Raw genomic sequence first — 23,804 nt, 5'->3', positions numbered from 1 at the left:
TCTAATTACAAGGGTTGCCTTTTCCATCCAAAAAACCGTGGATCATTAAGAAGTAACCATGCTCCTCCAAGAAATGACATAATGCACATTCAAGCAGTTCGCCCTCCAGATCATATTACCTCACATTCGACATCACAGGAAGGCACTCGACCCTCAACCATGTCCAAATCATATGCGGAAGCGGTAAGAACCCAGACTTCTTCATCGCAAGAGCGAACAAGCTCTAATCTCACATCAGCTTTAACCTCGTCACTTGCAACAATGCTGCATGAATTCAGCAAAGCAAGCACCTCACCATCCTCCAGAAAAAGATTCTACCTAGAAACCCAATCCATATTAACAGCTCTCTATAATGTTTAAAAAATTTAAACCAAATTCTCTCATGATAACAGCTTGGAATGCCAATGGCGTAACAAACAAAATTCTCGAACTGCAAGAATTTGCAAAAAGATACAATCCAGACATAATCTTGATCAGTGAATCCCAACTCAGACCATCAAACAATCCAAAACTAAGAGGTTATATTTTATACAGGACAGACAGACTTAATTCTAGTGGCGGCGGAACAGCTATTTTTATCAAAAGTTATTTAAGCCACAACTCTCTGACTAACCCCCAAACTCTAAACCTTGAGGTGACGGGTGTGGAGGTGCACACTAATAACGCTGGCAAACTCAAAATCTACGCAGCGTACAATCCTCCCAGTATTCCACTATTGACAGCAGACTTAGACTCCATCCTCGGCTCCACGGATTCCATAATTATAGCTGGAGACCTTAACTCCAAACATACGGCCTGGTTCAGTTCGTCAATCAACACCAAAGGCCGTACCTTATACAACTACACATTACTCAACTCATCAATAGTAGCTGGACCCACTGAGCCCACCCACTACAGCCCATCAGGAAGTTCTGATGTATTAGACATAGTTATCCTCAGAAACATCAAATATCAATACCAGCTGGAGACAGTAGAAGAGCTTAACTCAGATCATAATCCCATCCTACTCAGGTTAGGACTTCAAGACCAGCTCTCTCCCCATCATTCTTTCACACCATGGGACAAGCTCTCTAAGGTTCTTCCAATTCACATCGGTCCTCCTCCCCTTGTCATTCGTAAAAAAGATGTAATAGGTCAAGCTGTAAACAATTTAACTAGGCAAATCAACACAGCAATAGCATCAGTCACTCAAACTACTGTCTTCCACGCTCCTAACTGGATCCCAGAAGAGATAATGGACCAGATTAGAGCCAAAAACAAGGCCAGAAAGCGATATCACAACACCAGAGCCCCTCAGGACAAAGCAACCTTAAACACTTTGAACAGACAGGTTCGAGAAGCCCTCCAGGTCCACAGGAACTCCAAATGGGAAACCAAACTGAAGGAAATCAACCCAGAAGATAACTCCATGTGGAAGTTTGTAAAATCTCTTCGTACCAAAAGACAACCACTTCCCCCTTTAAAGACCAATCTTGGAGTTGCACACACAGATGAAGAAAAAGCAGAAGCCCTAATTGACAATCTGGAAAATCAATGCAGCCCATCTTATACAAACTTAAATATCAATCTTATTTACAAAGTTCATCGTAAAGTTAGAAATGCACTAAGTCAGCCTAAGGATGATTCAGAAACCATCACCCCCACATCTCCAACAGAAATAATAAATATCATTTCCCATCTGAAGAATAAAAAGGCCCCCGGCCCTGACAGCATTACCAATAGAATAATAAAGCTACTCCCACGGAAAGCCATAATTCATCTAGTTAATATTACCAATTCCATTTTTAGATTCCAATACTTTTCCTCTGATTGGAAAATCGCAGACATTATACCTCTGAAAAAACATGGTAATAACCCACAACTTCCCCAAAGCTACAAGCCCATCAGTCTTCTTTCCTGTCTTGGCAAAGTAATAGAAAAGGTCATCCTATCAAGACTACAATCAGCAGTGGACCAACAGAAAATAATCCCAAATGAGAAATTTGGGTTTCGCAAAGCTCACAACACGGTGCAGCAAATTCACCGACTAACAGAACATATCACTCATGGCTTTAACTGGCACCTTCATACTGCTGCTGTATTTTTGGATGTTGCCAAGGCCTTTGATAAGGTCTGGCATCAAGGCCTTATCTTCAAACTAATTGAAAACAATATCCCAATTAAACTAGTGAAACTCATATATTCATATATCAATGAAAGATACATGCAAGTAAAACTCAACGGAATTGTTTCTTCAAGGCGCAAAATCCTGGCGGGAGTACCTCAAGGTGCTCTTCTGACACCAATACTTTTCACAACTTACATGGCAGATATTCCTCTCAACCCAAAAACAACTACTACGGCTCTTTATGCCGACGACACCGCTATTCTAGCTAGATCGCTCAGCCCTCACCTAGCAATCACTAGACTCCAAGGAAGTATCAATGAGCTAGCAAACTGGTTCACCAACTGGAGAATTCAAGTAAACCCCCTCAAAAGCTCAGCCATGATGTTTTCAAGAAGAAAGATCTGCAACAAAAAAGACATCCTGCTCTCTGGTCAAAAGATCCCATGGCATTCAGAGACCAAATATCTTGGGGTATTGATGGATAAGAAACTCCTTTTCAACAAACACATCAATCTCGTTTGCTCCAAATCTTCCAAAGTCATAGCTCAGCTCTACCCATTGATCAACCGCAAGAGCAAATTGAACCTACATAATAAATTGCTTCTTTACCGGATGGTAATACGGCCAGTCATTACCTACGCCTCACCAGCATGGAGTCACACTTCAAGATCAAACATTTCAAAATTACAGAGAATCCAAAACAAATGCCTTAGGATGATCCTGGATGCACCGTGGTTCATCAGAAATTCACAAATTCACCGAGAAACCGGCACTCCATACATCTCCTCCCTTCTTCGTGATCTTGCAGAAAAATTCTTTGTGAAGTCAAGTTCACATTCAAACCCACTAATCGTGCAAGCTGTCAATTACAATGAGACTGATTACTACAAACACAAAAGACCAAGGCTATTCTTCTCTCAACCGATCATAGCTAACACTACTGCCCTTAGAGGGCGAGCTTAATTGCTCACAAATCTCCCATTCCCAAATAACTCTCATTACAGATAAAGGGGAATATGAAAAGCACTTGTGCTTCACTCATCCTGTCAGTAACGTCAATGGTCAATGAACATGGGACCTTGGAATTCCAGGTTACCATCCTGGGAGGGTAACGGATGTCAATGCTGTAGCCAATGAAGTTCTAACTGAGGCTCGGCTATTGCCGTTATGCTCTTGCCATGATCAGAGCGTTATACAGTATAGCTCGATGACATCTTATCCTTAGACTCTCCTCTATAGACAACGGGAAATATGAAAAGCATTCTTGCTTCGCCCTTTTAAGCCAGTCCTTTTAAGGACGTAATGATAAGGGAGAATTCATTGATTTTCTATAACGATTTGGATTTGTACTTATAACGAAAAAAATGAGTCGTGAGAGAGAATTTAAGTTTTTCTCAAGTCATAAATTGGGTGAAAAGGAAGAAAGAGTTGTTAACATAAATAGCTGAATTTCACTTAAATATAATATTGTATGTCATGTAGTTTATTATCTTCGTCAGTTTATACGAACTTTAATACAGGTGGTTCGTGTACACAGAAAATAAATTTGTACAATTTTAGAAGGGTATGTTCAGGGAGCAAGGGTTCAAACACTGTCCATACCCTGTTACCTGAATGTCCACGTCCGTTTAGGTTGTGGATATCCAACTACTCTGCAAGGCAAGATGACTGTTGATTTCCGTCGGACTGCCATCTGTTGAGAGAATGATGCAATTCTAGCTGGAACTAGAAAAAATAAATAAAATAAAAATTCAATTGCAGAATCAAGAATCTCGAAAAATTAAAATGAAATGTTAATTATTCTTAAATGATTAAAATACCAAAATACATATTTGCTGGAATTGACAAATTAGAATACTTCAATGTCTGGAATTGCAAAAATAAATAAATAAATAAAAATAATAAATATATAAATACATAATAACAAAATTAAAATAATAAATATATAAATAATAAAATTAAAATAATAAATATATAAATAATAAAATTAAAATAATAAATATATAAATAAATAAATAATAAAAAAAGAAAAAATAATAAATAATAAATAAATAATAAATAATAAATAAATAATAAAATAAAATATACAAAAAAGCGAAATCGCACACCTGTGTCTGATGTTGTTTGTGATAGCACTCTGGTTCCTTCGCTTTCTCCTGCAAGGGTGGCTGCAGTCACCCAAAATTCATACCGTCTGTTCCTCTCCAGTCTCAAAGCCTCGTAATACAGTTGGGAGTGAGATATTGGATGTTTCTTGGTAGTCTGAAAAGGAGTTGGATTTCTTACATAAAATCTTTTAGGATGTTCGAAGTCGTTACCAAAAAAATAATTAAAACAGACTCTAAGACACTAAAAATTAGCTTATAAAGATGATTCAGAATATGGCGAATTAGTTAGGTAGACGGAAAACTTGGCTGACATTTCGTATTTAATTATAGATATTCGATATGTAATATTCAATAGAATTCAATTTATTCAATTCAATTTATATCTATAATTCAATATATTCAATTCAATTTATATCTATAATTCAATATATTCAATTCAATTTATATCTATAATTCAATATATTCAATTTGAATATTTCAATGAATATATGGGTCTTGAAATATAGTCTTTGGTAATGATACAAAGGTCGATAAAAGGAGACTACATTCCTCGGAAAAAAAATAAAAAAGGACTCAGTGATAGACGTGATAGCACGTTAAAAGGCATCTGAATGCCATCTACAGAAATAAGACATTCCTCGTACAATATGTCTTAGAAGATATTGTACTAAAGAGATGGCAAAGGATCCTGTTTGAAACATCTTCTAATTTGATATATAGTCTATGTTTTCATATAATTTCATTATCGCCTTTAATATGAATGGATATTGGGGCAGAGATGGTTGAGGCAGAGATGCCCGAGGAACAAGCCGGTTTTAGGAAAGGTAGTAAACAAGTGCACCAGATATCAGATCTTTTGCCTTAGACAGATCATAGAAACTATAAAGAATTCAGACTCCCTCTGGTAATGTGCTTCTTAGACTGCTTTAAAGCTTTTGACTGTGTTCAGCATGTGAAACTGTGGAAAATAATGAAAATAATATGTTTTCCTAAACACAGTGTCAAGTTGATAGCCAACTTGTACAGAGTACAAGTTGGCTATCAACCTGACACTGTGATAACTTTTTACTACCAACTTGTAAAAAGCACAGAGAGCAAGAAGCCACAGTAAGAAACGGGTGTTGGATTGACTGATTGGCTTCAGGTGGGAAAAGGAGTTAAGCAAGGAGGTTTACTTTCTTCTGACTTGTTTAGTATTACGTGGAGGACATCATGAGTGAAGCAAAATAAGCTCAAGACAGGAATTAGGATAGATGGTAGATCAGTAATCTGAGGTATGCTGATGATACAGTACTACTTTGTAATGACAACGAAGAGCTAGGACAAATTCTTAACAACGATTGCGATATCAGTATTAACAGAGGACTTCAACTCAATCCTGACAAGACAAAGATTATGGTTCTCAAAGGAAATACAAACAGGGAAGCTCTTGAGAAAGAAGTGTACCTTAATGGAGAAAGAATTGAGGAAGTCAGCAAGTTTGAGTACCTGGAATCCATTACTAATATTGAAGAGTTGCTGTTCAGAAGACGTTAGAAGAAGATTAGGAATGTCTAAAACAACAGTCAGAGACTTGTCTAAAATCTGGAACAATAGATATATTTCCATGGGAACGAAGTTGAGGATTTTGGATGCAGTCGTTATTCCAACAGCGACTTATGGATGGGACACTTGGAACTTAAAGAAGTCAGATAAGAAAAGAATACGTGCGTTTGAGATGTGGTTGATAGCCAAGATGTGGTGTATACTGAAAGGCGTAAAAATGATTGGGTGTTAGAAAAGATCAGTAGAACTTTAAAGTTCCTTAAGGATATTGACAGAAGAAAGTTAAAATATTTTGGACACATTGAAAGGATGGAAGGAGAGTTTCTCAGAACAGTAATAGAAGGTAAAGTTCCTGGAAAAAGAGGAAGGGGTAGACCGTGAATGAAATGAATGGAATGTGCCCGCGCGCGCGCGTGTGTGTGTGTGTGTGTGGAGTGACTGATCATCAGAGAGTTGAAGCCTCCAGAAAAGCATACAACAGGACTACATGGCGAAGCTTGGTGTGGCACATCACAGAGCATTGGAGTGACTATATCGCTTCTGTGGATGCCCAGTGAACATATGGATATGGATGAATATGAATAGTAGGCTATGTACTGTATATTGAAGACCAAATGCAAGCCCAGACTGTCTTAAAATATGTATATATAAAGTAATTTTTTTTGAATTTTTATTTTATTATAATTTTTTTTGTGTGTTTACTATCTTATGGAGATATAGTGTATATCTGTACTGTCAGATGCTTCTGTATGAAAACTACATTACCTGTCTCCCTCCGGAGGTCACTCTTTGATACAGTGTATACTGCTGCAAGATACCGTTCGGCTGTTGGGGAGGCTGCCAGCTCACTAAAATAGCATCTTGTAGCATGGGCAAGGCTTTGATATCGGACGGGGGACTTGGTACTGTAAAATAAATAAATAAATAAAATACAACAAGCAATCTTAAAATATGTGTCTTAAAATATTTGTACATTTCATTTCTTTATTTATTCTATTGACAAAAATTCTACACAGTAACAGAAGCAAATTTTTTCGAGGTCTTCTTCAGCTTCACATATCTGAAGGCTATTTACATTAATTTTTTAGCGATATTTATATAATAGAATAATTTAAAATGAGCTTTGATTGCAGCATTATATTAAGTTAAAAAAATGAAATGAACCCTGAACTATCGAAACGTTGTTTTCGTTAGCGCTGCACGTCAATTAGTTGAAAAAAAAAAGGTGTTAGGCTTACATGAGGATATGCACACACACACACACACACACACACACACACACACACACACACAATATCTATAATATTATACGCAGTGGAGGATCTGTTAAGTTCAACATAATTTATTATTCTTGTATGTTTCATTAGTCTTGTAAACGATCTGAGTAGCTTTTCCATTGTGATTGTTGTGTTTATATTGACATAGTTAGTTGTCTGAAGTATTGTTATAAGATGCGTAGTTCTGACTCTCAATCCGAAGTATGTTCCATCGTTGCCAAACGATGGAACATACCTCGAGAAGCTTCGAGGATGAAAGCAAAGAAATTAGTTCTCATCCAAGAAGTATCATATGCAACCAAATGCATGTAATGTACGTATCACAAGAAAACCAATGTATGTATTATATGTAAACCAATGTACGTAATGTAAATATCACATGTAAACAAATGTAAGTAATGTATCATATGTAATCAAATTTATGTAATGTATATAATAACTGTAATAAATGTATGCAATGTAATAAAAAAATAATAAATAAATAAATTAAAAAAATATTTTAAATGTAAAAAAAAAAATTTACATTCTTTTAAATGTAAATCATGAGTTTACACCGTATGTTTGTGAGAATTAGGAAATATAATATTCAGATTACATATGTGTAAATACTGTTGTATTATCACACCTTTTCAAACTTGAAAAAAAAAAAAGTAAACCACAACATGTAATATTATACAACTTATGTAACTCTGAACAATATAATTGTAAATTATTATTATGATTGTTATATAAAAAAAAAACTGTTATCATCATTACTATTTAAATCTCATTATATGTAGCACAAAGTGCTGAACCTTGTAAAATAATATACTGAATAGATGATCATTGTACATATGTAAATATTTGAAAGAACAAAAAAAAAAAAATAAATAAATAAAAATTGTTAGTACAAAATTGTGAAGTTGTAAAATTGTGAAGTTTCATTGTTCATTGTTGCTGTCTAATTTTTATTTTAATTATTACTGTGAAAAGTAAAATTAATACATTTAACATTATCTATTGCATGTTAATAAAAAAAATAATTCTTAACCAGAATTATGAATAAAAATGAATTGTAAAATTAAAGTGAGTAAATGCAAAAATAGCTGTTTAACTGTTAAACAGTAATTGTAAATTGTTTTTGTTAGGATGACTAATAATTTTAACATTAATTATATTATTACATTGTCCTAGTCATAATAATTTAATAACATGTAACAAAATGTACCTTACACTCATGTAATTTCTTTGAAAGATAATAAACTGTGTTAAAAAAAATTGTACGGCAGATCCATGGAGTCCAAAGATTCATCGTGGGATACCCAAACTATCCACACCATCTATCACACCTCTCCTTGAATTCATTATCAGACAAAGCGCTAGCAACTGACTTTGGCAACTTCTTCCATTATTCAAAACTTTCGAAGCAAAAAATCTAGTCCTCACTCCTCTACTAACCACAGTAGAAACGTGGTTTATCCCAAAAGGCATAACTTTACATTTCCAAGAGTGACATCTTATTTTTCCTTTTGCAGCCAAGTAATCATATATGCTACTTATATGCTGTCTTCTTCAATAACCAAGTAATATTATACAGGTATCCCTTGCTTAACGCGGCGAAATTAATTGCGACAATCCCTTGATATACTCGGCAAGAGTTTTGATTAACGCGCCTTTAATTCTGCGGAGCTCGCAGCTGATCTGACAGATACATGCAAATTGTTTAATATAAATATTCTTACACAATTCAGTGTATAGCTTGGAGGTCATGAGTAGCTGTGCATTCATGTCCTACAGCTTATTTAAATCAACGTGCATGCCCTCCACATCGCTAATGATGATGTCAATTTTGCATCACCAGCAAACAACTAAATATTTATATTTTTTTCAATCATTTTCTATATAATTTGTGTACAAATTAATTACAGCAATGTCCCAGTACTGAATCTTATTATAGCACTACTAACAGTAGTGCTATAATAATAATAATAATAATAATAATAATAATAATAATAATAATAATAATAATAATAATAATAATAATTAATAAATTGTTTCGTTAAACTAAAATGATTATATTAATTTTTAATTTATTTAAAAAAATAATATTGATTTTTTAAATATTAATATAACATTAATTATTATATTAATATTTATTTATTTAATGTTTATTTAATGTTTTGGCGCCTTAGATCAATATTGTGTTAATGAGCAATTTGTAGTCCTACGCAGTAATGGAATGACGTTAACTTACCGTCTTCCAGTGTTTGACAATAGATGGCGTCACTAAGCACTCCGTCTCCTTTGGCTGTAAAACCTAACGTAGATATACTGTAATTGGTGAATTTCTCGAGATTTTTCAATATTGCTTCTTTTTCTAGACTTTTTAACACAATTTCTTGATCTTCTACATCTATAGAATGATGTTGGATAAATTAAAATAGTGATAATTCAGCTGATGGGTTATGTATTGATTTAGCAATGAATAAACATATAAAAATAGATGAAATAGCATTTTAATTACTTCAGAAAGTCAAAGTAGATTTTTATTTCATCTTACCCTGCCACTCATCAACCGCTCGAAACAGCACTTTATAACCTTCAAGAATACCGTGTATTGCTGAAGAAGGTGGAGAATGCCACATGATTTTCAAGCTCTGAGAGGAGAGAGGAACACAGTCGACCTGTTGGGGAGGCAGGCTGGGCACTGGATAACGAAAATGACAGCATTATACAAAATACCTATGATAGTATTTTCTGTAATACATTTAGTATAATATAATATAATATATAATATATATGTAAATATGTAAAATATATCATTATTGAAACATTTTAAATAAAGCTGAAATTTAAAATTAACACATTAGAGCAGAGTTTCGCAAATTGTGTTACGCGAAAAGTGAATAAGTATTCAGTGATAGACCAAGCAGTGTATGTTTAGACATGGAAGTAATTCGGGAAAGCAGGGGCGAATTCTCAATGCTTGCTGTGCAAATTTAAATTTAGTGCCATTTGTGCGGTAAAGTGTTGCCAACGAGAAAAAAAAGAAACGTGACAGCTGACAGTTCAGGGTTATTAAAAATGGAGCGCTACACGAAAGAACAACACATTTTCATTGTTGAGCAATATTTTAAAAATAATGAAGGTTTGGCAGCTACAGTTCGCAATTTTTGTGCAAAATATGGTCGGAATAGTGATTTAACTTCATCAACTGTGAAAAGATTAATTAAAAAATTCAAGGAAACTGGATCAATTAGTGATCTTATACACTCTGGTCGTCCTATCGAACGACTTGTTGATGTTTTCAACAGAAAACATCGAAGCAGATCGTGAGAGTGTCGCTGATAGTCCAGGAACATCAATTCGGTACCGTGGTCTTGAATTGGGCATTTCGAGAAGATCTCTACAGCGTATTCTCACGAAGGATTTGCATCTTTATGCCTCAAAGTTCAATTGACTCAAGAACTGAAGCCTATTGACCACACACAGCGAAGAGAGTTCGTTGAATGGATTATGGAACAACAAGAAGTGGATGCTTATTTTTCGAACAAAATCATTTTCAGCGATGAGGCTCATTTTCATCTTGATGGCTTCGTTAATCGACAAAATATGTCGAATTTGAGTTTCAGAAAATCCACGAGTGATTGTTGAGAAACAAATGCATCCACAACATGTCCCTGTTTGGTGCGGACTTTGGGATGGAGGCATCATCGGTCCATTCTTCTTCGAAAATGCGGCTGGTAAGGCAATAACAGTTAATGGTGCTCGCTATCGCGACACGATAATCCAGTTTTTTGTGCCTAAATTGCAAGATATGGATGTGGACGACATGTGGATTCAACAAGACGGTGCCACATGCCATACAGACCGAGAAACAATTCAATTACTGTATGAGTCATTTCCTGGTCGTGTAATTTCCCGTTTTGGTGATCAGAATTGGCCGCCCAGATCATGTGACTTAATGCCATTGGACTTTTTTCTTTGGGGTTTCTTGAAGTCTACGGTTTATGCCAACAAGCCCACGACCACCCACGCCTTGAAGGAGGAAATTGAGCGCTGTATCAACGAAATTCAGCCACATTTATGCAAAACGGTCATGGAAAATTTCGACAAAAGAATGCGTATGTGCCAGCAAAGCCGTGGAGGCCATTTACCCGATATGATATTCCATGCATAACCCTATACTGTATACTTTATGAATCAATAAGAAATTACAATTTTTAATTAAAAACCTGTGTTTTCTATCAAAATTACTTCCTGCGTGAATATATATATATATAAATTAACCTTCAGTGTTTAGTGTTTTTTTCTTTCTTTTATAATGTCACCTGATGAAGGCTGTTACAGGCCGGAACTAGTCCTGTTTTTATATTATTATTATTATTATTATTATTATTATTATTATTATTATTATTATTATTATTACGGGCAACTCCAGGGAGTCATTAGACTCATCGAGGGAGTCCCCAAATCATATTCATCAAAACTATTCGACATTCATACAGTATCTATCATACCTCGCCTTAAACTCATTCACTGTCACAGCATCTACCACAGACTGTAGCAGGATGCCACAGAAATTTTTTTATAGAAACCCTTTAGTAATTTGAATGTCTCAATCATATCTCCCCTCCTCCGCCTATCAACCAATTTTTGCAACTCACAAATCCTCAACCTGTTCTCATAAGATTCATTCCACAAACCCTCTCATCTCTGGATCCTCTCAATCTCCTCCCCATCAAGAAGAAACCTAGGTGACCAAATCTGGGCACAGTAGTAGAGATGGGGGTCTTATCAAGGCTCGATACAGAGGAACAATAACCTGCTTGTCTCTGCTTGTCAACGTATTCTTCAGCAACCAAGTGATCTGATGAGCTGATTTGGCCACTTTTGCAATGTGCTCCCTAAACTTCAACTCCTTATCCACCAACACTCCTAAATCTCGTGCCTCATCAATTTCCTAGAGTACAGTTCCACCAATGTAGTAAACCGCTGCTAATCTTTTCATCCAAAAATATATAACCTTACATTTTGCCACATTAAATTGACATCGATTCTCCTTAGCCCAGACCTCCAATCTATCCAAATCATCTTGCAAAATTTTGACATCATCTGCATTCACTATTGCCCTACCCAACTTTGCATCATCCGCAAACAAATGAACTGTTCCTCTCAGATCCTTTCCTATATCATTAATGAACGAATTAAACAGCAGTGGTCCAAGAACAGATCCTTGTGGCACACCACTAGTCACAGGCCGTCTTGTGGACTCTACACCTGGATAAACACTCTCTGATATCTCTCCGTCAACCACCTCCTATCCATCTCACCAACCCTATATCCATCCCCATATGCTGCAATTTACTGATTAGAATTCCATGTGGTATCCTGTCAAAGGCCTTAGCAAGGTCCAGTAGAATCACTGTAAACCCATTACCCTTATCCAGTTCAGCCGTCACTGTACGTGAGTAGATACTGAGGCATGACCTACCCTTCACAAAACCATGCTGTACCCGATACAGTATCCCATTTTCATCTATCCAATCTTCTATTTTCCTCTTGACTATTTTCTCCACGACCTTGATAATGATTCCTGTTATGCTGATTGGCCGGTAATTTTCAACAGCAGCATTGGAACCACCTTTATGCAGCGGAACTATTTTCCTCTCTTTCCACCCCCCTTGCGACTGACCCAAACCCGAGGCTCAAATTAAACAAAATGGTCAAGGGCACTGACAATTCTTTAGCCGCTTCACATACGACACGGGCTGGTATACCATCCAATTCCATATTAAAACCTTTTTACTTAAATCTCGGTTGTAGTCATTCAATTCTTCATAAAAATATGTATGTTAACCGAGTTAATGATCATTCTTTCATATATATATATATATATATATATATATATATATATATATATATATATATATATATATATATATATATATATATATATATATATATATATATACATAATTGAAGCCAAAACGTTGTATTTTTTAAGTTGTTCTAACTGGCGCGCTATTGTTTATTGCGTGTGTGCGTGCAGGCTCTCGTGAACGCCAATATTGAATAACTGCAGTATGGCTATCTGGGATGTTATAACTTAAATTGCTGTTTGTTTCAGGATTCAGGATGATTTCCCTGGATTCTGCAATTTTTCTTTCGAACTCATCACCACAGCGAAAAATATTTTCTGATTTATCCCAGCAAACGGAGTGACTTTGGAGATCATCATTAGGATTGTTTGAAAAAAGAACATGACTGGACATTATGTTGCAATTTTTACCTGTAATTCCCAGTTTTTTAGATACTTCAATGTTTATTACTATTCTCTTCCTTTAATGAATACATGATGAAGGCTGTTATAAGCCGAAACTAGTTGTATTATTCTCATTAAAACTTTATTAGTTATCGCGGTTTAAATCATTAAATCTATTTTTTAAAAATGTATCATAACAACCGAGTAGAACTCAACCGAGTAGAAGACCTAGTAGAACAACCGCGTTACCAAGTAATTTTATAAACTTGGTTATTTTAATCCTAACCCCAAGTAAGCAAACAGTTAAGTTTGCGCCTGAACGTAGTTCAAGTCTAAAGGTGGTGCAACACCAGGGCAACTCATTGTAAAGGTGGGTAAAGTTCTGATCACTATTCTTAGTATTCTATTCTTTACACTATTCCATAATGTAAAGCACATCTCACTAAGAGATGTATACTGCAATACATTATGGGTGGGGTCACTATCCAGACCGGTTTCAACCTTTTTTAAGGTCTCCTCAGTGAGTAGCTAGACCCTAATTACCAAAGTTTTAGTAATACAGAGCCTTAAAATTTAGTAATACAGAGCACTAAAACTTTGGTATTTAGGGTCTAGCTACTCACTGAGAAGACCTTAAAAAAGGTTGAAACCGGTCTGGATAGTGACCCCACCCATAATGTATTGCAGTATACATCTCTTAGTGAGATGTGCTTTACCCACCTTTACAATGAGTTGCCCTGGTGTTGTACCATCTTTAGACTTGAACTACGTTCAGGCGCAAACTTAACTGTTTGCTTACTTGGGGTTAGGAGTAAAATAACCACGTTTATAAAATTACTTGGTAACCCTAATATACATTATTCCCAAGGTAAAAAAAAAAAAACCTTATTTACATATATATATATATATATATATATTATTATTATTATTATTATTATTATTATTATTATTATTATTATTATTAAAAAGGTTTAATGACTGATACCTAGAGATAAAATAAAAGATGACAGGTATATTTGAAAAGATACTACTAGTTAACAAGTTTCGTTGAATAGATCAGCATCATCAGGTATCACAATCAAAGAAATATGTAAAAAATTACAGAGTTTTAAAATTGTATTAACGGAACAAGTACAAAAAGACAGTAGCGTGTTTGAAAACAAAATGCGAGCTTGAGTTCCAAATAAACGTAGACTACGCGCCGTCGCGAGTGTGCCAATACTGAACAGAGGCAAGTGTGCGTCAGAGAGAAAACTTAGGCTGTTGTTGATATATAGAAGAATCTAGAGAAATTTCTCTAGATTCGACAATCTTTCTCTCGAGCTCATCATAGCACACACATGAATGTTAGAAGTTTGAGTCCAGTTCACAACGTGTTGGCGGCCTTCGTCTGAGTTAACTGAAAAGAGAACGTGGCTAGAGAGAGCGCTGGCTCTCTAGTCCTGTTATAGGAGATATCTCTACGGTGTTCTTCCAAACGTAGAAGGATGGATTTAGTAGTCTAGTCTGGCCATGGTATGGCTTTCCAGAATCACATAAAATCTTGTACAATCCTGGAAACTGAGTTGGAAGATGTTTATCTTTAGGTTTACTAAGTATTGAACGGAGTTTTGGGAGCGTAGTGAAGCAAGTTCTGAAGTTAAACTTCTTGAGAATTTTTGCCAGTTTTGGTGAAAGAAAGCTGATGTAAGGCAAAGAGATGAAGGCTCTGGGGGAAGAGGGATCTTCAGAAGTAGTTGAGTGACTGGGGAAAAGAAATTTGTCAATTTTATTAGGAGAGAAACCATTATTAATAAAAGTTTTTTTAAGAAAAAGCAGTTGATGTTTAATTTCTGCTTCTTCTGTAAGTAAAGATTTGGCTCGGTGAGCTAAGGTGGAAATAATACCAAATTTTTGTGGGGGATAGTGATGGGAGGAAGCATGAAGGTATCTATCAGTATGAGTAAGCTTTCTAAAATTTAAGAGTTTAGTACTCTCAGCACATCTGGTAAGTTTCAGGTCTAGAAAGAGGAGACAGTCATCGGATTCCAGTTCGAAGGTAAAAGAGATTTTTTCATGATACTTGTTTAGGTGGTCTAAAAATAAATCGAGGTTGTTGACACCATCTTCCCAGATGAGAAATTGATATTAAAAATGAATTTTTAATATCAATGGTATTAAAAATTCATTTTTAATATCAATTGATGAGAAATGGTATTAAAAATGAATTATTACAATATATATATATATATATATATATATCAGTCATTAAAACGTTTTAATAATATTTCCCACCGAGTAAAAATGAATTATTACAATATATATATATATATATATATATATATATATATATATATATATATATATATATATATATATATATATATATATATATATATATATATATATATATATATATACAGGGTGTTCGGGATAAATTTGACAGTTTCGTAAGGAAAAAGAAAATCTTCTTTGTATCTATTAAATTTAATGAATTGACAAAAAAACATTACAGGCAGAGTTAATTACAATACTATCAACAAGATTTACTCAAAATAACCACCATTAGCATCGATCACAGCTTCAATTCTGCTTCGGAACCTCGAACAAGCTGATGCTACAGTCTCCCTGGGAAGGGCCGCAAAAACTGTTTTAATTTTATCCATTAACTGGGCTTTTGTATTACTGGAAGTGCGATTGGTGTCTTTTTCAACTGCGCCCCATACAAAATAATCCATGGGGTTAAGGTCTGGGGAGTTTGGAGGCCAAACATTTGGACTGGTGAAGTCGTAGAAATTTTCAGACAACCATTTTTGACTTTTCCCAGAGGTGTGGCAAGGGGCCGAATCCTGCTGCCATACATACGGCCTACCATTGGCTACCCTTGTTATCCAGGGCTTGACTACAGTTAGCAACTCCACGAACAAAGCCCAAATTCCAATGCCAGGGTTCTTCAACACCTGTTCCTGCAGATTTGCGAGGAATTCTGCTGTACGAACGCAATCAGATCGTCTGCTAGGGATCTTTCTTCTTGCTACATCCTCGTAGTCACCATTGCAAGTCTCTAGTTCATGCCTGATTGTTTTTACTGTATTCAGGGAGCATTGGGCAGCAGTCGTAATATCCTTATTTTGATGGCGGGCACGAATCATCATGATACAAGTTATTCTCTTCCATGATTCAGGTGGGTTCCAGCTATCCATCCTTTCTGACATCTTGTATATGAATGAAGAAGGGTCCAAACTTAAATGAAGAGAAGTGTGTGTTAATACATGTAACTTACGGAAAAATATAATTAATTATAAATATGTCAAATTTATCCCGAACACCCTGTATATATATATATATATATATATATCAGTCATTAAAACGTTTTAATAATATTTCCCACCGAGTAAAAATGAATTATTACAATATATATATATATATATGTAGAAAGTATTTTTATAGTAATTTTAAACCTGGTTTTACTCCATTTCCCAAGTAAGCAAACAGACTAAAAGTCAAGTTTGCGCCTGCAATTGATGCAAGTCTAACTGATCCCACAGGTAGTGCAGGACCAGGGCAACTCGTGGCAAATGATCGGAACTTGTTCCACCTTTGCCACGAGTTGCCCTGGTCCTGCACTACCTGTGGGATCAGTTAGACTTGCATCAATTGCAGGCGCAAACTTGACTTTTAGTCTGTTTGCTTACTTGGGAAATGGAGTAAAACCAGGTTTAAAATTACTTGGTATCTTTAACATATATATATATATGTATATACATACATATATATATATATATATATATATATATATATATATATATATATATATATATATATATATATATATATATATATATATATATATATATATATATATATATATATATATATATATATATAGCTAAATTGAAAAAGATAGAATAGTATTTGTATAATAAATGTTGTATTTGTATGATTAAATGTAGATAAATTTCTAAATACTTCAAAAACATAGAAACATTTCATTTGCAGATTAGTTTAATTTTAAAAATTAATTATCTAAAACTTTTTAAGGTCTCAAAAATGTAATGTTCTATACAAAAAAAAATAATTTTGGTAATATCCAGTATAATGCTTTATATCTAACTAATAAATTATATTTATTTATATTTTATACTCAATATTTAATTTTCTTAAGTTATATTTATAAATAATTAACTTTCACAGTTTCTGGAATTTCTTGTAGGAAAACATCAGCCAATGAAAACCGTTCACAGATTGTTAATATAATTTGAAACCATTCCTATTTAATAAATTACAGCATGATTACTTTCGACTTTATTCAAAACGTTTTCCCCTCATGTACGGTTGAATTAGTATTCGATAATCTTTCTTCCTAACGGTGTTATATTACATAATTTTTTAAAGCAATGTTGTTTTGTGTCAAAAGTACCAAAATAATAATAATAATAAAGTACTTAAAAGAAGGAGGGAATTAGATTTATAATGAAGATACAAGACATTAAATTAACTGTCATTTTCCATTTCTGTCTGTTTGTGTCGAAATCATTTTGTATATTTCTTTACTCACATCAGAGCTTCGTCGGAATATGAATTTCTGCAGTTAGTCAAGTGAAATAAATGTTTTTCTTTCTTTTGGGTACGGATTGCAAATTTTCAGTAAAAGAGACAAGCCATTATCAATTTGATTTAAATTATTTGGCTATACAAGCACGAACTATGCGATTTCCGAAATATTACCGTGAGATTAAATGACTATCTAGTAAATTATTATTTTTAATACTTATTCACTTTTCTTAGTAATTATAAATACTGTACAATCAATGCTTGTTTATAGCATTTGGTTAAAAATTATGAAACAAGTATCATAGTTTCTGTTTGGAAATAAATGAATTGCATTTAGTGCTTGAAGAGAGCGTTTTATAGACGATATATATATATATATATATATATATATATATATATATATATAATGATGTAATATTAAATAGTTTAATAAGGTGTAGACCAAAATTTCAAAATAAATATAAAGTCATTTAAATTTTTAATTATAAAATACAATTAAAATATCATTTGCACTATTATTTCTAAGAAAATTATAATAAAATCTTTAAATAAACTTTAAACCAAACATTATATAACGCTATTACGTTAAAAACAGGCTATTGAAAGAAATTTTTCATTAAAAAATATCGAGAGAGTAATGTTTGGATTCACTTTAAACGCAACAAATTTCTTCGCATACATAAATGAATGAGACAATACAAATTACTAAGAAATACATTTTGTGGTAATGAACTCTATTAATTTAGCAAATAACAGTAATTTATTATTTTTTTTATGCACAAGAATATATGCGAAGATATAAAAGTAACTCTGGCCACTTTAATGGAAAAAGTTCTTTCATAGCCTGTTTATAACGTAATAGCATTATATATTATTTGCTTTAGCATTTATTCAACGTTTTTATTATAATATTTTTATAAATAATAGTTTAAATGATATTTAGTTTTAAAATATACAAAAAAGTTTAAATTGTTTTTAAATTTTGTTTTGAAAATTTTAAATTTTTATCTGCACCTTAAATTATTTCATATCACATGTTTATATATAAGCTATTGTCAGATGTTGAAAGCTATTGTCAGATGTTGTTTATTCAAGGAGGGACGAAATTTCAATCGACGGTGAGATGCGGTGATCGATTTTATATGAGATGCCCATATAGGGTAACGGATGGCAATGCTGAACCAATGAAGTTTAACTGAGGTTCGGCTGTTGCTGTTATCCTGGGTAAATGAGTTCGCTCTCTTAGGTTTTGCCCTAAGGGAGCACTTTGAGTCTCCGGGGAAAGTGTTCTCCGGCACGGCCCGCTGAGGGGTACTTGCCGGTGAATTATTTTCCTCGGAATGTGAGCGGTTCTGCTCAGTACTCGAGTTTCACTGAGTAGAACCAACGCTGAGAGTTGGACGGTCTTTCGCCCACGAATGAGTGGCCTAGAGATCGTCCGATATTTTTGAGATATCACCTTTACTTACACATACGGTGAGATGCGGTGATTGATTCATTCAATCGAATACCCTTGGAGGTAATGGATGGCAATGCTGTAGCCAATGAAGTTCTAACTGAGGCTCGGCTATTGCTGTTACCTTCCTGCCAAGATCAGAGCTTTAATTTAATTTAATTTGTTTATTCAATTAAGATGACTTTGAGTCCTTTTTAGGACTTCCAGGGTAGCGGATAACAATGCTGTAGCCAATGAAGCTTTAACTGAGGCTCGGCTATTGCCGTTACCCAGCCATGACTAGAGCTTTTAGCTCATAACACCCCATCCGCACAGATTTTCTTCATTCAGATGACGGGATAAAGAGTCAAGGACTCAGTCCATCGCCCAGTTCTTATTAGAACTTGCCTATTCAATCATTTTTCACAGTACCGAAACTCTGTAAAGAAGGGAGAAGAACAAAACATTAAGAAGGCTTAGAATTCATCTTAATTCCAAGTAATTTAACCAACTAATCACAATTACTTACCATCTTCTTGAGTGAAACTGGATATAGGATCAGATCTTGGACCGGCCCCTTTTCCGTTGAAAGCTTGCACTACAATGCTATACTGAGTATATTTCTTCAATCCCCTAAGGTCACAGGGCACTCGACTTTCATCATCGGGCATAGCTTGAATCGTTTTATATTGGAATGATTGCGAAGAATTGGTTTCTTTATATCCCACGTAATATCCTTTAATTTGTCCGTTCCTCATTGTTGTCAGGGGTGGCTAAAAGGGAAAAAAAGAAAAAATCAGTTACTCATAGCGTTTGGTGTAACTTTTATAGAATAAAATAGAATAAAACTGCATTATAGAATCTTCACAATGTCTTTAAGAGAATAAAACGCGTCCATACTTTTCATAAAGTAGTGTACATGTAATGAAATTGCAATAAATAAATGCTGTATGGGCGAACAATGTTAAAGATAATAACTTAACTAAATTGCCTTCACTTGACAACTTCTCTTTGAGTTAATACGTCATTTGCATGTTGTCGGTTACGTAACAAAAACATTACATTAAAATTCCATTATACTTTGTTAATTATTTTGGTACAGTTGTAAAGTTTTCTAAAATTTTCCTTTCGGACCTCCTTTCACTAAACTCTTTCTCTCGCTACTTTAAAATGAATTTTAATCTACGAACATTTTCTATTCTTACCTCCCAAGAGACACGAAAAGATTGAGGACTGGATGGGTCTAATTGCACAGACTGAGGAGGTCCCTCCGGAACTATGAAAAATAAAAATACATGTAAAGTCAATTAAGTAGTCAACAAATTACTTGAAGCTAATTAAAGTTTTTGCAAATAATCAGTCTTAATTGCAGGCCTTAAAATGAGAATAAAAATTACTATCCCGTTTTGGGTAAGGACAGCTTGATTGTCCTTGGGAAAACGTTGATGTTTACTGTATATCCAAGTTGATATATTGTACACTGTAAATGTTAACCATTGAGTCAATAGATGGCGACACTATTTTCATGATAAAATCCGTTGCCATTAGCAATAGGAAAGAGCAATAAAAATCAATGCATAAATATTTGCATGAAATGTTAGTTTCCTAAGTATTAAAATTAAATTTATACTGAGAGTTTAACTCAGTTGCTATACTATACCCTCTTCGTCCGTCATGAAAGCCATTTTTCTTCCTTGGGCGCTTATTCCAACTGCATTCTCTGCAGTTAAATAGATTTCATAACTAGTCGCAGGCCTTAGACCACTTACTTCCGCTGCGGTTTCCGTGCCGGATACCGTGAGATTATGAAGAGCTTGTTGTGAATATGAACCTGAAAAGGTAAATTTTGTAAAGACTATTTTTTAGAGATTTAAACAGAATAAATTTAAGAATATAGCAATAAAAATTTCTGAAGTGGAGTATTATTGCTTGATTTCTTTTAGTTTTTAATAAAATATTTATTAATATATAATTAGAATTTACAAAAAATAAAAAACCTTTAATTTTCCTCTTAAATGAAGAAATTATTTATTACAAATTAAAACGCCAATTTTATTTTAGAATAGATTTACTACAAATAGTTTTAAAATTTCTAAAGTTTTTAAAAAAAATTTCTAAAGTTTTTAAAGTGACAGGATTGATTCATTCAATCCAATACCCTTGGAGGGTAATGGATGGCAATGCTGTAGCCAATGAAGTTCTAACTGAGGCTTGGCTATTGCTGTTACCCTCCTGCCATGATCAGAGCTTTAATTAATAGCTCAATAACACCTTATCCCTACACTGTCCTCTACAGATAACGGGGAATATGAAAAGCATTCTTGCTTCGCCCCTTTAAGCCAGTCCTTATAAGGAGTATAAGGATAAAAGTTTTTAAAGTGGAAAATAAAAGTCCTTTTTAGGACTTCCGGGGTAACGAATGGCAATGCTGTAGCCAATGAAGTTTTAACTGAGGCTCGGCTATTGCCGTTACCCAGCCATGACTGGAGTTTTTAGATCGATAACACCCCATCCACACAGATTCTCTTCATTCAGATGACGGGATAAAGAGTCAAGGACTCAGTCCATCGCCCAGTTCTTTTAAGAACTCTAAGAACTTAAGTTTTTAAAGTATATATATATATATATATATATATATATATATATATATATATATATATATATATATATATATATATATATATATATATATATATATATATATATATATATATATATATATATATATATATATATAAAGTGATGAAAAAGCTTTAATGACTGTTACCGAGAGATAAAAAGATGACAAGATATATTTAAAAAGATACTACTAGTTTACTAGTAGTATCTTTTTAAATATATCTTGTCATCTTTTTATCTTTCGGTAACAGTCATTAAAGCTTTTACATAATATTCCAACCGAACAAAAATGAATTCTCATAATATATATAAAGTATATATAGGGTATCTCAAAATTCACGCAAGATTTAAATTTAGCACCATTTGTGCAGTAAAGTGTTGCCAACAAGAAAACAAAAGACAGCGTCACAGCTGACAGTTCAGAGTTATTAAAAATGGAGCGCTAGACGAAAGAGAGTTCGTTGAATGGATTATGGAACAACAACAAGTGGATGCTTATTTTTCGAACAAAATCATCTTCAGCGATGAGGCTCATTTTCATCTTGATGGCTTCGATTAACGAAGCCATCAAGATGAAAAATTGTCGCATTTGGGGTTCAGAAAATCCACGAGTGATTGTTGAGAAACAAATGCATCCACAACGTGTCACTGTTTGGTGCAGATTTTGGGCTGGAGACATCATCGGTCCATTCTTCTTCGAAAATGCGGCTGGTAAGGCAATAACAGTTAATGGTGCTCTCTATCGCGACATGATAATCCTGTTTTTTGTGCCTAAATTGCGAGATATGGATGTGGACGACATGTGGTTTTAACAAGACGGTGCCACATGCCATACAGCCCGAGAAACAATTCAATTACTGCATGAGTCATTTCCTGGTCGTGTAATTTCCGTTTTGGTGAACAGAATTAGCCGCCCAGATCATGTGACTTAACGCCGATGGACTTTTTTCTTTGGGGTTTTTTGACGTCTAAGGTTTATGCCAACAAGCCCACGACCACCCACGCCTTGAAGGAGGAAATTGAGCGCTGTATCAACGAAATTCAGCCACATTTATGCAAAACGGTCATGGAAAATTTCGACAAAAGAGTGCGTATGTGCCAGCAAAGCCGTGGAGGCCATTTACCCGCTACATATATATATATATATATATATATATATATATATATATATATATATATATATATATATATATATATATATATATATATATATATATATATATATATATATATATGTAGCTTGTTTGTAACTGCCGTCTTAATACTGTTTTGAAAACATAATAAGTATATTAAATCCACAGAGTTATAGGGGTTAGGGACTTAACAGTAATATTAAATCAACAGAGTTATAGGGGTTATTAAATCAACAGAGTTATAGGGGTTAGGGACTTAACAGTAATATAGCTTGTTTGTAACTGCCGTCTTAATATATTAAAGTAACAGAGTTATATTTGTAACTGCCGTCTTAATACTGTTTTGAAAACATAATAAGTATATTAAATCCACAGAGTTATAGGGGTTAGGGACTTAACAGTAATATAGCTTGTTTGTAACTGCCGTCTTAATATATTAAATCAACAGAGTTATAGGAGTTAAGGACTTAACAGTAATAAGTATATTACTGTTAAGTAATATACTTATTTCGCAGTAATAACTCGTTTGTAATTGCCGTCTTAATACTGTTTTGAAAACACACACACACACATATATGTGTGTGTGTGTGTGTGTGTGTGTGTATATACTGTCATCCCTCGACTTACGTTCGGGTTCTGTTCCATCAGGCAGGACGTAAATCGATACATTAAATCAACAGAGTTATAGGGGTTAGGAACTTAACAGTAATAAGTATACTGTCATTTTTATTTTTAAACCTTATTATAAAACTGTACTGTGTGAACGATCAGGGTGTGGCTCTTCTGGTGTAACCTTTGTTTTT

The 23,804-nt window shown here is 34.1% G+C and overlaps 1 protein-coding gene across 3 annotated transcripts in view; it reads right to left on the bottom strand.

The window, feature by feature from the left end:
* LOC150103929 (cell adhesion molecule Dscam1-like) overlaps window positions 1–23,804 on the bottom strand; it is a 563,926-nt gene that overhangs the window by 22,282 nt on the left and 517,840 nt on the right. For all 3 annotated transcript variants that reach the window (XR_016548664.1, XM_090396609.1, XM_090396610.1), the window contains exons 16-23: window positions 20,910–21,080; window positions 20,455–20,525; window positions 19,779–20,022; window positions 9,577–9,723; window positions 9,271–9,429; window positions 6,526–6,665; window positions 4,216–4,369; window positions 3,718–3,832 (exon numbers count right to left, since the gene is read on the bottom strand). Coding sequence is in view for 2 of the 3 variants with exons in the window: in XM_090396609.1 (XP_090252735.1) it covers window positions 3,718–3,832; window positions 4,216–4,369; window positions 6,526–6,665; window positions 9,271–9,429; window positions 9,577–9,723; window positions 19,779–20,022; window positions 20,455–20,525; window positions 20,910–21,080 (1,201 nt within the window). In the remaining variant the exon portion in view is untranslated. The remainder of the gene's footprint in view (window positions 1–3,717; window positions 3,833–4,215; window positions 4,370–6,525; window positions 6,666–9,270; window positions 9,430–9,576; window positions 9,724–19,778; window positions 20,023–20,454; window positions 20,526–20,909; window positions 21,081–23,804) is intronic.

Source organism: Typopeltis vanoorti, chromosome 8 (assembly GCF_054136105.1).
Source record: "Typopeltis vanoorti isolate ZY-2024b chromosome 8, IOZ_Tvanoo_1.0, whole genome shotgun sequence".
Taxonomy (NCBI): domain Eukaryota; kingdom Metazoa; phylum Arthropoda; class Arachnida; order Uropygi; family Thelyphonidae; genus Typopeltis; species Typopeltis vanoorti.
The sequence above is the reverse complement of the archived record's forward strand: the minus strand, read 5'-3'. Positions and strand labels throughout refer to the sequence as shown.